The 16,451-nt window shown below is 40.2% G+C and overlaps 1 protein-coding gene across 1 annotated transcript in view; it reads left to right on the forward strand.

Annotated features, from left to right (window-relative positions):
* Window positions 1-16,451, forward strand: part of EML4 (echinoderm microtubule associated protein like 4) — a 168,066-nt gene that overhangs the window by 102,898 nt on the left and 48,717 nt on the right. The window contains exon 2 of the mRNA XM_018555376.1: window positions 9,607-9,789. Coding sequence (XP_018410878.1) covers window positions 9,607-9,789 — 183 coding nt within the window. The remainder of the gene's footprint in view (window positions 1-9,606; window positions 9,790-16,451) is intronic.

Raw genomic sequence — 16,451 nt, forward strand, 5'->3', positions numbered from 1 at the left:
GTAGGAGGGGCAACGGAGCCCGGGAAGCACGGCGGGGGTGTCCGGCGGGGGGGGGCGGCCCCTTCTTCGGGACGCAGAAGCGATCTGGCGACAGGTAAGTCGCCAGGATCGCTTCTGTTGTAAAGCCGACAGTCGGCTCTACAAGTTTAAACAGAGTCCCGGCGGCAAAAGTCGCCGGGAGTCTGTTTAAACAGCCCCGATGCTGGCGACGTACACTGTACGTCGTCAGTCACGAAGGGGTTAAGTAAACATGATATTTGTCTGTATTTATTGCCTTAAACAGTTCACTTCAAAACCAATGTGTGCTTCTTTAAAGAGTGATATTGGGCACCAAGTGGAACCGATTTGTGAACCTGTCCCTGGGCTCTCCGAGTTACCTGTAAAAGGGGTTTGGATTGTCCAATGCACTTTAGCAGTATCTGGATGGAAAGGTAAGGCAGGGAACATGTAGGTTTTATTCATCTCAAAGCTTCATTTCCTTCTTTGACTAGAATGTACTTTTAACAAGCCCTCGTATTAGAAATATGGTCTTGCTAAACATTTATCCAGTGACACAAATCTTGCAGTGGCTGCATGTAAAATGAAGGTGTGTCTAAACCCAAAAGCAAAAATGTATTGTATTGCAGCTTACCAATTCTTAGATGAGGCGGCTGCATTGGTTTTTCTTTTTTAATTTTGTTCCTTTTTATTTTCACCTCGTGATCCGGCAAGTAAGTCTGTTATTTTTAATTTCCCTTTAACAGACCAAGCTGTCCAGCAAAAGTGGCAATTAGAGCAGGGGTGGGCAACTCCGGCCCTCCAGCTATTGTAGAACTACAAGTCCCATGAGGCAAGTCTGACAGGTAAAAGCATAACTCTGAGGGCCCATTCACACCACATCCAGATTATGTCCAGACCAGACTATTTCTGTATCCCAAAATGCATCCCAATGTATCCCTATGCTATTTCTGGCCTCTTTTCTGACCAGCGCAGTCCGTTCCAGTCCAGACCAGAAAAATACTGCTTATCCTTTTTTGTCTGATCTGGAATGCACTGGAACGCACCTGTAAGACCATTTTAAGCTAAATTAAAAAAAAACTAAAACATTTCAATCGCGGTTAAAAACGCAATGCACTATGTTCCAGATCTGGCCCAGAAAATGGTGTGAACACAGCCTGAGGCAGAGACATGTTGTGATTTGTAGTTCAAACACAGCTGGAGGGCCGGAGTTGCCCAACTATAAATTAGAGGGTTGCAAGAAAACATTTAACACTGACTGGGATCCTTACAGTAAAAGCAAAAAAAACAACTTGCTGTTAGCTGGAGTTCAGCTTCTTTTTGTTAGTCAAATCCATCTAGATCTGCTAGTCCTCTAACTCTCCTCAGGATGACAATGCTGCTGTCCAAGGGGGGCTCTGTCGCTCCTCCATAGGGTGGAGCCACCCTAAGACAGGAAGTTGTTATTGGCCGGGTCACCAGTTGAGAAGGAAAAAAAGCCAAAAAATAAACGCTAATGCAGCCACCACACTTATGGGCTAGTCAGCTGCAATATATTACACTTTTGTTTTGGGGTTTAGAAATTCACATAATTTTCAGCAGATGTCTGTATTTGCTATACTTTTACCTGTTCCTGTTGCTCAGACTGTAGCCTGTTGCTCAGCTCAGTCTAACAGATGGCTGGCTCGCAGCACTGGTGCTGTGGCTGCTGGTCCCATCCTTGTGTGCAGTGTTCCCTGCAGAAGACTGTTATTCCAGCTGTTTCTCCTCCCCGGAGACTCTCTGGGATCCTGTGAATGTGTTTATTTATGAGTCCAGTGATGGCCGAAAGCGAATGCTTCTCATCTCATTCCTGGACTGACCTGATCTTTTATAGTCCAGATGTTGTCTGAACCTCCATTGTGGGAGAAGGGGAAGCCTAAAGAGTTGATGCTGAAGCATGTCAATTAATGTGAAAGTTAATACTCTGATTATATTAATGTGTACCTGTGTTTTTTGCCCTTGCAGGATAAATGAGGCTGGGCACTAAGGAGTCATTGGGAGAATAGCTTGGAGCTAAAGATTAAATATACAATTATGTAATGATTTTTTATTTAAAGCAGATGTTTTATATATGCGCTAACCTTTTTATCTTTTTAATTTGAATCATAGTGTACCTTTAAATTATTACTGTAGGAGTTTTAAATAAACCTGTACTGATATAAGCAGAATGATCAAACCGCTGCATGTGAATGCAGTTGATTCTGCGGGTGGCGGAACATACCTGGCACAATCCTGCAAAGCAGCCCGGAAGCATCAAAACTAGGGACACGCTGTTATGCCAACAGTCGCTCCACGTTCTGAAGTCAACACTTAGCCTACCATCTCCTACATATTCTTATTGATCAGTGATCCTAAGGCCTCATTCACACTGCCGTGCAATACGTTGCGTATAGTTGCATGAAGCGTATTTTCCAATATGCAGCATATGCAAATAAATGGCTCCAAAACATAGCTGCGTAAAGAAAAAATTTAACCGAGATGCGTGTGGGCTCAGAATTTCTGCGTATTTTACGCGCGTACAGAACATAAAAATTTCTATTAAAAATGATGCATTCTGGAATTGCATACAGTGCACGCATATACGCATATATATGCAATATATATACGATTTTGCTCTTGCGTTGTGTGTGCATGAGGCCTTCTAGACCAGTAGCTGTTTTTCTGCGTTTTAGGGGCTTCAACTACAGTACTCTGTGTCTGTAGAATAGAGCGCCCACACGGTTTTGAGGCTTCGGCGTAGTTCTGCAGAATTGCTAAAGGCATGCTCAGGGATCTGTGAGTGCCTACTGTTTAGACATGTTTGCTACTTATTCTCGAAGCAGCTTTAAGGCAGGAGCTGTCCATATTTTGCTTTCTAGTGTTTTGAAGGCATCCCTGTGAATTAATTTGGCTTAAAACCCAGCTAAATAAAACAAATTGATTTATTGCTCATACAGCTTGATCTGTAAAGCCATCAATGTAACTAGATGGTTTCAGTGAGACAAATGCTAGTAAGTGTTGAGGCACGTCTGCTCCAGTACCTTCCTTTGTTAGGTTTTTCTACTTTAAAACTTCAAATAGTTTTCATAGTCTGTAAAGAGAAAAAGCTGAAACAACATGAGCTTTGTGATTGGTCAATGCTGCAGTGTCCTTTGCTCGGAGAACGTGTGGCGGTCTTATTTTGACTTTGCTTTCTTTAAAGCAGCTCTGTCATCTTTTTCCAAATGTTTGTTTGTACTCTCCCGCTGCCCATTCCTGGAATCTTTATGCTTTTTAAAACGCTTTGGCCACCTGAAGAATCCTTACATCTGACACACTTCTGGGTGTGTCTAAAAACCTGGTCCCTTACTGTGTTCTGGGGTTCCTTCCACCGTCCCTTATGTCACTACAGGGCACAGCAGTGGTGTTGGGGATGACGTATGTAACCACAGAGCATGGCGGGAGACACAGGCATCTTACACTCATTGAATTCTTTAGGTGGCCATAGCTGATGACAAGATTAAATGTTCCAGGTGCAGGATAAGTGTGTATAAGCATTCTTCTATTGCAGGGAACTTTTTACAGATGTATTAATTTTTTTAAGAGGTGGCAGAGTCACTTTAACTTAAAAGAAAATTAAAATAATCTTAAAATGTAGGTAAAGGAAATAATATATTTTAGGTAGGGATGCATGTAACCCCAGAAGTCTCTCTTGCTGTCTGTGTCCTGTTGAAATTATTTTTCTTCACTTCCTGGCATGAAGACATAACCAGAAATTAAAACAAAATCTCCCCAAAGTGAGCGTAAACAGGGGTGTGGAAATGACAAAAAAAAACTACTTATGCAAGGACTAAAGCGGGAGCCCAATCTACTTGTCATGATACAGAAAATAATTTTAACCAATATTTAACCGTGGTAAGAAGCGCTTCTCATTGGTCAGCACGGTCAGGTGACTGCGCTGTCCAATGAGTGCTTTCAATTTGCAAGTGAAATTCAAAATCCATAGCACAGGGCTGCGATATACAAGAAAGTACATGCAAACCGGAAGAGCAGAAGGCCCATTCACTGAGAGGTAAGTATGTGTGGAGGGGATGGGGGTTGGTAAATGTTTGGGTTGTGGGGAGAAAGAGACTGGGCCAGTTTTGAGTAGGTAAGTCCATTTTCCCAAATTGGGAAAGTGAATTTACCCTTTTAATGCCCATTGTGCGTTAGAGAGCGTGCACACACACACACACACAATGCCCATTCGCATGCAGATGCCCGGGGCAGCGGGGTTGGTTACATTTTTTTAAATTTTTTTTATTGGTATAATACTTTTACTTTAATCACTTTTTTTATTTTTATTTTTTCTATTTAACTGTATTGCTATCACACAGGAGCTAACAAGCCCTTATGTGATAGCGTTTGGAAATGACAGGTTCTCTTTATGGAGCCTGCCTGCCCCCCGATACAGAAGATCAAGCACAGCATTGCCTGCGTTACAGACAAACAGGCTGCTATAAGTGATCTGGGTGGTTGTTCAGCTTCCCAGATCACTTGTACAAAATGAGCTGCAGCTCCTTGCTCTACATTTAGCCCGACTTGCCCGCAGCAGGGCTTAATGTAGGAAAAAAAAACAACCTGCCTGGCCCCCGGAACAGCATGTCCCGGGCAATAGCAATTGCACACCCCTGGTAAATCTGTTTTATAGAGCTGCAGCTAACGATTATTTTCAAAATCGATTAGTTAGCCGATTATTAAGTTCGATTAATCGGTTAATCGGATAAACAATAAAATAAATTTTAAAAAATTACATCTCCCGCGTCCCTGTGCCGATCGTGAATGTGGGCGGGTGGTGAGTGTGAGGCAGGAAGGAGGTGTGGCGTGTAGAGCGTGGATTCGGCGGGTCTGGCAGCGGTGAGCGTGAGTTGGGGAGGAGGTGCGGCGCGCAGCGTGTGGAGCCGTGAACAGGGCCAACTGATCGGAAGCCGATTAATCGATTATTGAAAAAGTTGACAACTTTTTCAATAGTCGATTATGTCGATTTAGTTGTTGCAGCCCTACTGTTTTATGTAGTCTGCAGATTCATGCTTCCTACTGATTGGAGGGCTCTGTCTCTGACTGTTAGGGAACATTATTTTCCAATCTGGCTTTAGAAAGAAAACCAGTTATAAGACATTGACCACACTTTGTTTTCATGCACCTAGAATGTATTTAAAGTGAAAATTCAATTGGGCTTTAAGCAAATACCTCCATGAGCTGGGATCTTCTCCCCTTCCCTGATTCTGAGTTTCATTTACATTCTGCACATATTTCTGTACTGTAGTTTCTTGACACATGGTCACATGCTGTGGCATGGCAGGCAGATTTTCTGTCCATTTCACACAGTGCGCAAGCTTTGTATATTTTAATACGGTGTTTAAACACACATACGTTATGTTATTAACATACCTAGGCTAAAAATCCACAGCTGTGCTCGCGTAATTGGGATGACTGGAAGAGAATTACCCTATATACTTTATCTTCACCCGTAAAGGTTCTCTTTACTTTGGCAACTGCCCCCCTTCCCAAGTTTCATTCTCCAGCGGGGAAAACATCAGTCACCAGGAAACATACAGAGTGCAGTAGTGCAGCTGCATGGCCTCTTATATGAATGGGTGCTTTTACGTTTTTCCACCAATTAGCGAACTTTGATATCTCGGCTGAGTCTTTGCCAGCACCAGTGACCCAGGCATGGTACTCTGGGGAATGGACTTTTAAATTACAGCCAAAAATCTGGTGAACAGTGCCTCACTGTATAGGCCATCTCTGACTGAACTTACACAGTTCAACTATTGTGCCCCATTTACACTCTTTGCCTCTCAATGTCCATTTTTGTGACATCACAAGAAAAGCGGGATCATTACAAAACATATTTTTTTTTGCTTTTATTTTGTAAAAATCCCTTTTTTTAAGGGGCCAGGTGAAAAAGAATATAATGTAGGTTTTCACCTTTTGAAGTATATCTGAGGCGAGTGGAAATCACTCATCCTCATAGTTCAAGCCGACGTGTGACAGTGAAACTGTCGCACGTCGGCTCAATAGATCGGGAAGTGAGCAAACGCATTTACTTCTCGATCGTCTCCCTGCAGTGAGTGGTGACCGTCCCCTGCAGGGATTCCTCCCCTCTCCTCCCCTCTAAGATCACCCCCTGTAAGTAAGAGATTGGAGGAAAATTTGTAATGACTTTTGAAACTTCTCTGTTCATGGTTTCTCACAGACCAGCAAGGTATCATTTGTTGTCTATCCCAACAATTTATTTATTTTTTTTACTACTGTGAAGAACATTTTATGGTTTCAGGACAACATTTAGCAGTCCCTTGTATAAAGTCCCTTGTATAAAAACAAATTTAGCATTCCCTTAACAATTTGCTTAAAACAGACCTTGAATTAAAGCCCCCTCTGGCCCCCAATCTCATATTGCTGCATTTATGTTTAAAAAACGTGTTTAGAAAAAAATATATACTTAATTTACTCCCCGGCTTCTGTCCATGATGGCAAGGTGAGTCTGACATCCTGATCCCCCTGGAAATATCTTTGGAACATTGAGAATCCCAAACTCTTAGGCTTTGCTGGAACATTTTCTCATTAGATTTAGCATAAGCAGCATTCTCAGTAATCCACAAAAAGGATCATGACGTCATCCTTGCATAGCCACCATGGGCAGAAGCTAATGGTAAGGAGAGTATATTTTCTTACATTTTTGGCACCGGTTGCCGCACCCCGCCCCCCCCCCCCCCCTTTCTTTAATGAAGTGATTTTGAGATGGGGCTGGAAGACTGATAAAATAAATGGATCTTGATATTTAGTGCAAGGTCCACTTTAACATTTCTTAACTGATAGTTTAGGTATTTTTTTATTTTTTGTAAATGTATTTTTTAGTATTTTCTTTTATTTTGTATGAATTTTTATACTAAGTTATAAAACAAATTTCATAATAAAATAAATAGTGGATGTCATAAATGATAGGTTTTTATCTTTATCTAAATGTTGGGTGCTAGTAGCATTTCTCTCCTTCTAGGTTTTGTATTTACAAAAAGCCAAATAAAGTATGTGATGCTATTCTTGTGACTTGGAGGAGTTGAGTCAGTGCAGACTGGATGCAGAAGCCATAATTCCCATATTACCTCTGAAGAATATCTACATCCAAGCCAAGTCTCGTCTGCTAATCTGGGCCTAAGTGTCCAAGCAGATTCTTGGATTCTGCACAGAATACCGTCTTTTTTTTTTTTTGGTCCTGGGGAATGAAGCCAAGCGACTTACCATCAAATACTTGTTTTTGTTGTATAATTGATTGGTGATGGCTAGAAAAAAAAAAGAATCTTTCAGATTAAAAATAGAATTGTCTCTAGATTCCACAGGCTTGGTATATAGATGCGGCATTTTTAAACATTTCAGGATTGAAGGCTGGACAGTTTTGTAGCAAAGTAACTTTCTAAAAAAGTTTTTTGGAAAAAAATAGACCCACTTTGTCGTTTTGTGTATATATACATTATTATTTGTTGCCTTGTAGAGATTGGACACGTCATGATGTAGAACTGTCTCTCACTACTGGATCGCCGTCCTTAGAGCTTATTCTAAGGGCAGACCACATATCACAGAATAGGACAGCAGAGTAATGAGCCATCCAGACTCCCTCTCTTACCCTGAGGTTGCCCTCTTTTTAAGGGAAGTTTGAAAAAAAAAAAAATGCTACCTCGCACACACTCCCTCCCCTACCCCCCCAAAAAAGTAGCAAAAAGCATAGGAAGTGTTAGGCCTACAGAACACTTTCCCCTTTTCTCTTCTCTAGTCTATAGAGGTGAACTGAGCAGGACTGCTTACACTGAAAAGCACACAACAGGTTATGAGCTCACAAGATTTCTGGCAGGATCAGCAAGTATTTTTCTGCACTTTTTGAAAAGACATAACATTCTTTTATTGATATATTTAACAGACCAAAAGAGCGCACTTATGAGACGTTTATTGCCATAGTTTTCATACACCTATTTCAAAATAAATACTGATCCTGTGTACCTTTTTAATGAACGATAAAGGAAACAGGATTTCTGTGCTTGCCGTAAAATCCGTTACTTGGAGTTCATTAAGGGACACAGGGCTCACCCCTCTGTGTTTTGTGATCTACCCCTAAATACTGCTTTTCTACTAAACTGAAGCATGCTGGGAGTAAGAGGGATTATAACTGGTAGTCAATGGCTTTCATCCTGTAGGCGGCAGTATAACCCAATCAAATCGTTGAATTTTTACATGCATTCACTCATTCTTTTCAATTCCGTTTAGGTACGTTGTGGTTTACTCTTTCTTCTGACTCCAGTTGTAAAAGGAACTTATTCCTTCCGGAGACCTCTGCCCAGCCTGAATGGCACAGGGGCAATCGCTGCATACAGTTTGCATCATCATCAGATTGCAGAACTCTCCAAACACTTGTCATCCATGAATTTTATTTATTGCATGCAGAAGGTTCATCAGATGCGGTAGATGGTAGTATTTGAAAGTCAAATTTCTCGTGTTTGATGGACACAGCTTCTGTATACGTTACAATTGAGTGTTAAGGCTGCGGCCTATGTCTAACTTTTTCCTGCTGGGATTTAGTTCCATGCTTTTTTTTCCCCCCATTCTTTTTATCCTACCACCCCAAATCCTCCCAGGTGTTCCAACAGGCAAACTTAGGAGACACAACCTGTATAGAGAAGCTGCGCCCATCAATTCAGAGAAAAGACCTTACAATGAGGAAGAAGGAAATTGCATCATAGGTCAATCGTGCCTCCAGGGATAGTGATCTTTTCCTAACGACATGCAATCATATCACATAAAATTACATGCAGTGTACCGGCGTTCTGCTGCTTTCAAATGCAGCCGATGTCACCCAATCATAAAATTGACTGGGTGACTGCTGCCGCTTGTAAACGGCATATTAAGGATTCCTGATGCAGGAAATTGCAAGTTCCTGACGCAGGTATCCCTAATCGCACCTAAAGTCTAGCTTTGAGGGCTAACTTCTGGTGGCAGCATAGTTCTCTGGTTTTTATACAGCTGAGTGCTTTAGAATACCTGTAAAATGAGATTTACAGATGGGAAATGTACTATAGAAAATTGTAGTGCATAATTCTTTATGCACGTTTGATATAATTTTCCTGTATGTTAAAACAGTGTAACATACAAGGATGTGAATAGATTGTAGTGGTACTTATTTAACAGTGTGTTGGTGCGGGCATGCATCGTATGTCTGAGAAACATTTTGGGAGCCATAATCCCTCTTAATCAGGGTCTATCTATTTGCTGAATTTTTATTATAACTTTGTTATTGAACTGTGAATTTCCATGGCTGCCGCTAGTTATTGAACTGGTTTTCTGTGCACTATTTATAAGCAGTTGAAAGCAGGGCTGCAACAACTAATTGATTATGGGAATAGTTGGCAACTATTCTCGAGAGGGAGAGAGGGGTCGAGAGTTTTTAATGCAACCAAACGATTAGTTGAAAAAATAATCGGGCAACTAATCGATTATGAAAATCATAGTTTGCTGCAGCCCTAGTTGAAAGATTTTTTGAATGAAAGTTTATTTACTGCAAGCCAGTTTTAGCATGCTTAGTCTTTCTGCTTTGTCCAACAGATGATAGCGTTTCTGCAGCAAGCACCTCTGACGTGCAGGACCGTCTATCTGCCTTGGAGCTGAGAGTCCAGCAGCAGGAAGATGAAATCACTGTGCTTAAAGCTGCCTTGGCTGATGTGCTCAGACGTCTGGCTGTTTCTGAGGATCATGTGGCAACTGTTAGAAAAGCCCCTTCAAGTAAAGGTAATTAGATATTTTTTTACTGGTGTGTGCGCCATTGTTGGCCGGTAAGAAAGCTAAAGAAACTTTATTGATTTACACAAGACTTTGGAAGTTATTATTCGATGGCTGATATGCAGAGCCTCAGGCTCAGAATTTGCTGTTCCCAGAGTATGAGTTCATGACCAAATGGAGGATTTTGCGTAGCCCTATTGTACTCCTAAAACACTAGGATGCAGTAATTTAAAGAAACTATTATTAGAATACCTCTATCCTAACAATCATGTCTAGTTAAAAAAAATTTTGTACTATACTTCCTATTACCACCTATGTTTTAAAAGTCTTAACTCTCTGTCAGAATTACACTTCCAGGTGCGTTGGATGACTGCATCACCCTGCAGTGCTTCCACTTACCAGCCACTACAACTCTAATGTGTCCCTGCTGCAGTGGATAGAAACCAGTAGTGATCTAGTGGCTAGGAAATGGGGGAGCAGCAGCAAGCAAAGTGGAGACGTAGGCACCTAATATATCGGGAAATATTAGATGATGAATATCGTAGCAGTGAAAGTAAAGATTCGATTCAACAGGGGTGGTAATGGGAAGTATCATATATTTTTAACGAGAGGCTGTTTTTCCGGTTGTTAGCCTTACTATATATTCCATAGTAAGTTTTGTGACTGCTCAGGATAGTGCCTTCTAATTCCAAAGGACCTATTCGCTGAAGTTTCTTTTTTGTTGACCTCTAACCTCCCCTCTAACCTTTGTGTAGACACAGAGGACAGATGAACACAGAACTCTAATTCAAAATTTGATTTGACAGCATAAATGGCAAAGAAATATCCCCAGCTACTGAACTCTTTCATTACTTTCTTATGACCAAACTACAACCCCAATTCCAAAAAAGTTGGGACGCCGTGTGAAATCTACATATAATCAGAATGCAATGATTTGCAAATCTCATAAACCCGTATTTTATTCACTCTAGAAAACATTTTGTCAAATGTTTTTAAACTGAGAAAATGTACCATTCTAAGAAAAAATAAGGTAATGACAGCGACACGTCTCACTGTTAACCGCGTCCCAAACTTTTTTGGAGTTGGGGTTGTAAATTTCCTTGGTGGGTTAGACAAGTAAGAGTAAGAATAAAAGTATAGCAAAAATACTTGATTGTTGGAGAATATTCTGATCTAGGCTGTGTCCACTCTAATTTACATGACAAAAAATGCTAGGTATATGACCATGTGATTGCAGTTCAGATTGGCTGATTTTCTTCTTCAAAAATAAAAAGTATTACATAAAAAAATATAGCTGAGCTGCAGATTTGTTTTTCACTCAATGGCATTATTAAACATTTTTTTCATTTAACCCCCTCATGACGGCAATGTTTAAAGTATGTTACTGTCACTAAGTGTGACACTTGATGACAGTGACATTGTATGCCAGGTGACCACTTTTAGCTGTTGGAGAAAAAAATAAAAAGTTAACTTTTAGTTTTAGGCTGAGAAGTACAGATAATTTTCTATAGTCCTAGGGATGTGAGTTGTTTCCAATTAAAGGACAAATAAACGAATTAATTTTTATTGTTTATTTCTAGCTGTGCTATTTTTCCAAAGATTAATAATAATAATCAAAACTGGGGGAAAGGTTTTTTTACATTTTTTTTCCCTAATTTTTTAAAATATTTTATTCATCCTAAGTGAGGCGTTAGGCACGCATATGTGATTTATAGATATATAGCCCTATCTGTCCTCTAAAAAACAATATATAATGTGTGGGTGCACTTAGTAAGAAAGTATATTACTGCCGTGGAAGAGTCACACAGCAAAAATGGAAAAAGTGCGTCGGCCATTAACGAACAAACTTAAAAAAAAAAAGAGGGGTAAATTTACATTGCTGAAATCCCATAATTGATTCTTTTTGGGAGTTATTTAAATAACTGCACGGTTCTGTCCGTTGATGTTGCTGTACACAATCTGGAGCTGGGAGATGGTTGTGTGTTATTAGAAGTTGACAGGGCAGCAACTATCAGACTTCAGTTGTGTCACAAGTCTGACTCTAATGTCCATACTTCTTCTTTTCAGGCAAAATAATTAGAGACAGCTGAGGGGACAAATAATCCTTACTAAATAAATTTGCCAGTGCAGTTATAAAAATGTTGCACATACGTGCTCATGAAACCTCTTGTATTATATACTTATAATCAGAAAAATATATTTTAGATTTAGAGAGATGTAAGAAGCTGACTGAGCCCCTCTACCCCAAGTATTGGTCAAATGGGTTTTGGGCCTTAAAAAAGAAAATGGCAGGAGGATTTGTGATCCCTGAATTTTACAGCTACTAGTATTAAAAGCAGCCCTTCAACATCTGTTTTCTTTCTTTTAGATTTTACAAATAGCCCAAAAACATTCTTTAGCTGGTATCATAGAATTAAATCTCACTTAAATAACAGCGATCATCGTATACATTTCCTGCATGGACTTATGTTTGCTCAGTCTAAGTTTTTCCTCTTCCTCAGTGGCTTTATTCCCTTTGGACTACAAATGTCTGGATGGGAAATAGTAACTGTACAGTCACACATTTTCAAAAGACATATTTCAGTAAAGGATGTCACTCTGACTCAAAAATAACCACCATTAAACCATTAGTGAAAAGCAGAGACACAATATCGCTTCCTCATGGCTGCCTAACGCCAGGAAACGGAGCGACTTGTTTTATGTTTGCCAGTGTGCCTAGCTGTGAGGTTGTGGAAGGACAACACAGAATGCTGTGGACGTAGACCACGCTACAGATCATCTGTATATATTTATATTTTCTTGAACAAAATAAAATTATATATAAGGGAATTTTAAAAACTCTCATGAAAGGAAAACGTTTGAGATGAAAATGATTTTACATTTCAACGCCATAAAGGAAGTCAGGCTAGGCCTCGGAGCATACACCCTCAAGTACATGCCCAAATACTCGGCATCGGCACCGATACTGGTATCGGTGCATCCCTACCTAGAATGCTTTGCTTTCTCCCTCCGTCTGCTACATCATTACAGCCAGCAAGAGACAGGCATATAGCAATTTACTGCTGTCTGTGTCCCTGGTAGAATGCAAGGATTCACACACCTCCCCAGATCTGGCAGCATGATGGGAAGTGAGGGAAATATCAGTGGAGACAGTCAATATAAAAGCCCTGATAGAGTTTTCAGCCTTCCCTTTATTCTATTGTGTTGCCTCTAATTCTGCTTTAATGCAAACCTTATCTAAGTGCTGTGACAATATATCTTTTGATCCTGAAATGAAAGGATCCTTTTAATATAGTAGTTAAATCTATTAGGCGTGAAATATGTGTTTACTACTTTGGTTTCTGACAGTTTTGGCTCTCCTCCTGGTCACCAAACAACGGGTCTTGTTTTGGCATTCATTTTCACATCTGGCATTTGGGCCCAGCCAAAAAGATAAAGCAGACATTTCTCAGACTGTTTACATTTGTAATTGTCAGTCAATGTGACACTTGCAGGTTTACACAGTTTACCTGTTGGAAGAAAAGCTGTCATTTCAGGTGATCTGTCTCGCGTCTGAAAATCATTGCGTCCTCTAAACCACACACATCTTCCATTCACACTCCAATTTTTTTTTTTTTTTTTTTCTGCTGCTGCACAAAGGTGTGTTTGTAGAGACTGTCGTAACAGATCAGACTGCTTACAAATGTGCTCGGGGTGAGAAGCTATTTAATGATTTAACTATCCACAGCACAGCTTAATTCCAGACTGGCTGAAGCAGAATGGTGGGTTCAGGTAAAGAGCCTCAAAGTTAATCAAAGTTGGTTGTAATATTCAGTAATATTATTTAGGCTAAATCTGATGTATTTTTAAGCGTATCTAGAGCCACGTGTTTTATTTAGCCTTGGATTAGAAGGGGGAAGGGTGAAAATAAGTTGAAATAAATAAATTTGGTTTGTCACTGCAATTGGAATAGAGGGAAAATCTTTAAAGGTGGACACTGTTTTTGAGTGATAACTAAAAGGACATTTCCTGTACTCTAGAGAAATTTGTCTCACTTCTGGTGTCTCTAGACATATAGGAAAATCTACCCCATAGGAACCCAAAAAAACAAACCATTCCCTGCTTGATTCCAAAGTTTTTTTGCCTTTTAGATATACTTAAGTTTCCTCATCCCTAAGAGTGCAAGCCTATGTACTTATAAAGGAAAGAAGGTGGTAAAGAGAAAATAGAACTGCACTACTAATATCTAGGAATATTTATTTTATTACAAAAACTCATAAAGATGTGTCATGCTCAATGTCAGAATGTAGTAATGTACAGTACATAATCTCCCTAACTAAAAGACCCAGGGCTCTTGGGTTCATTCACACGGATCTGTCTTTGTGCCTTGGCATTGCACCAGACTGGAGCAAAAATCATCAATGTAGTGTTTTGTTTTCTGATAAAGTGCACCCATACATTGTGGTGAGCTGCAATATATGTGCATCGGAAAATGAATGGCACTGCAATTTATTAATACACATAGCAACCTCACAATGCACTACACTGGAAATCCGTTGGCACATGTAAGTATAACTAACAACGGACGACCGAAATCAAGGCAGAATAATAACAATAAAAATAGTAAATGGGCTCTCATATGTTCATAAATATACCATCTACTAAAAACCATAATTGCCATATATACCCCAGTGGTCACTACTGTGAAGCTAAGCTGTAGGTACACCAACTTTCATTTCAAGCTGAACTCCAGGATAAGCAAATATTGTCTTAACACAAGAGTCATGTGTATTCTTACTTGAATATTGGTGTCATTTGTGTATTTCCCCCAGATCTGTGCAATAATCTAGTGTAACATTTTACCTTTGTACAGGAGCTTGTTAAAATAAAGAATGGTCACTGCTGCAATCTCTCGTTGTGCAGGGTGACTGGTCTCGTCTCTGCCCCCCTTTTTGTAGTTTTTTTGCTGGCAGCCTGTAGTGAGTGGTCCTGCTGGGCCCCTCCCACAGCTCAACTTTGTTCCCATTTAAGGTCAGTTCACACCAAGCCCGTGCACTACTTTTTCCAATTTCACCGCAACGCGTGGTATTGTGGTACTTTGCATTGTGACGCAATCAATTGCATTGCGGGTGGGAGGTGCATTTGGGGTGCCATTCAATGCATTCACACTAGGTAGGTTAGTTGCACTGTACTGTATGTTAACCGCACAGGCTTGGTGTAAACAGGCCCTTAAAGGCCAGTCCAGGTAACCAGTTTTTAGTTTTTGGTAGATGCTTAAAAAGTTAAACCACCGGACAATTTTTTTATACAGTAAACTCCCAGTTATTGGATCGGTAGGTGTCAAATAACTGTAGTTTCTAGTTGCTTGAGAGTAAATAGTAACTCTCAAGCAAGCCCCCCCCACCCCCCCGCTAGTTTCTGCAGCCAGCAGGTGTGTGTGTGTGTGGGTGTGTGTGTGTGTAAGCTGCAGGGAGCAATAGCCAGACTGCTATTGGCCATTTCAAATTGCAGTAGCCATTAGTAAGCGGACTTGAAACCCCACCTACTGAGCAGGGGAGCGGACCTTGGAGCAAAACTTCTCGGGTTCGCTCCTCTGCAGAGTGGGCCAGTGCAATAGCCAGCCTGCTATTGGCTATTGCAATTTGAAATAACCGATGGCAGGCTGGCTTTTGATCCCCTGCCCACTTAGCAGAGGAAAACTCTCTCTCAGGTCTGCTCCTCTGCTCAGTGGGCGGGTACAATAGCCAGCCTGCTATTGGCTATTGCAATTTGAAATAGCAGGCTGGCTGTTGCCCCCCATTGTTTATATTCTGCTACTGACCCCGAAATCTAGCTGCCGGCTGGCAGCAAAATGTAAATGAAGAATGTTGTTGGCAATTAAATGTAGTTGTTAACCACATTTTTTAGCGTGCAACAAGCAACTGACAATTGTTAAGTGTGCATCAAGCCACCGGAAAAATAAAAAAGTGTTTATACTACAGGGACTGACTTAGCCCACAAGGCTCCAGACCACAACTTTTATAAATGCTTTTCTTATAATGCTGTGTGACAAGTAACATTACTTAACCATTCAGTGCATCTTCCGGAAAAGTAGGTAAGTGTGAACATAGCATAATAGAAAATAGTTGTACGTGTTGCGTAACTGACTATAAATTTAAAGGCTTGTTCTACTCCAGTACTGTAAGGATGCTGTTCATTTATTGCTGACTTGATCCGTTCACATTCTCCTATTAAATCCAAATGTTCAACTCTGTTGTTAGCGTGCTTGGCAAAATCTTTATTAGCTGATTTAATCCGACTCCAAAAGGATTTTATGTTTTGATGACAGGTTTGAAATAAAATATAAATGTCACTTAGAATAAGAGAAAAAAGCCTTACTATAATTTAGTGGTAGAAGAAAGTTATAAATACTCGCTTCTCATTGTAAAAGCATGCATGACAGCAGGTAAAATCATTAAAGAGGCTTCCCTCGTTCATAGAGCAGGTTTGTTCCCCCCTCCACTCTAAACCACAGACAGTCAGCTGTTTTTTTTTTTTTACACAATTTTTATTTTCAAAAAGATAATACAATAAAACAGAAAACATATTGCAACAAGTCAAAAAGCATAGTATAGTCATAGTAAACCGAAAATGTGGTGATAAATACATGAAACAGTCTTAACTAGTAATGAACAAACAAGTAGGACCGTTAG

This window comes from Nanorana parkeri, unplaced genomic scaffold (genome assembly GCF_000935625.1).
Source record: "Nanorana parkeri isolate BGI_ZX_2015 unplaced genomic scaffold, ASM93562v1 scaffold1, whole genome shotgun sequence".
NCBI lineage: Eukaryota > Metazoa > Chordata > Amphibia > Anura > Dicroglossidae > Nanorana > Nanorana parkeri.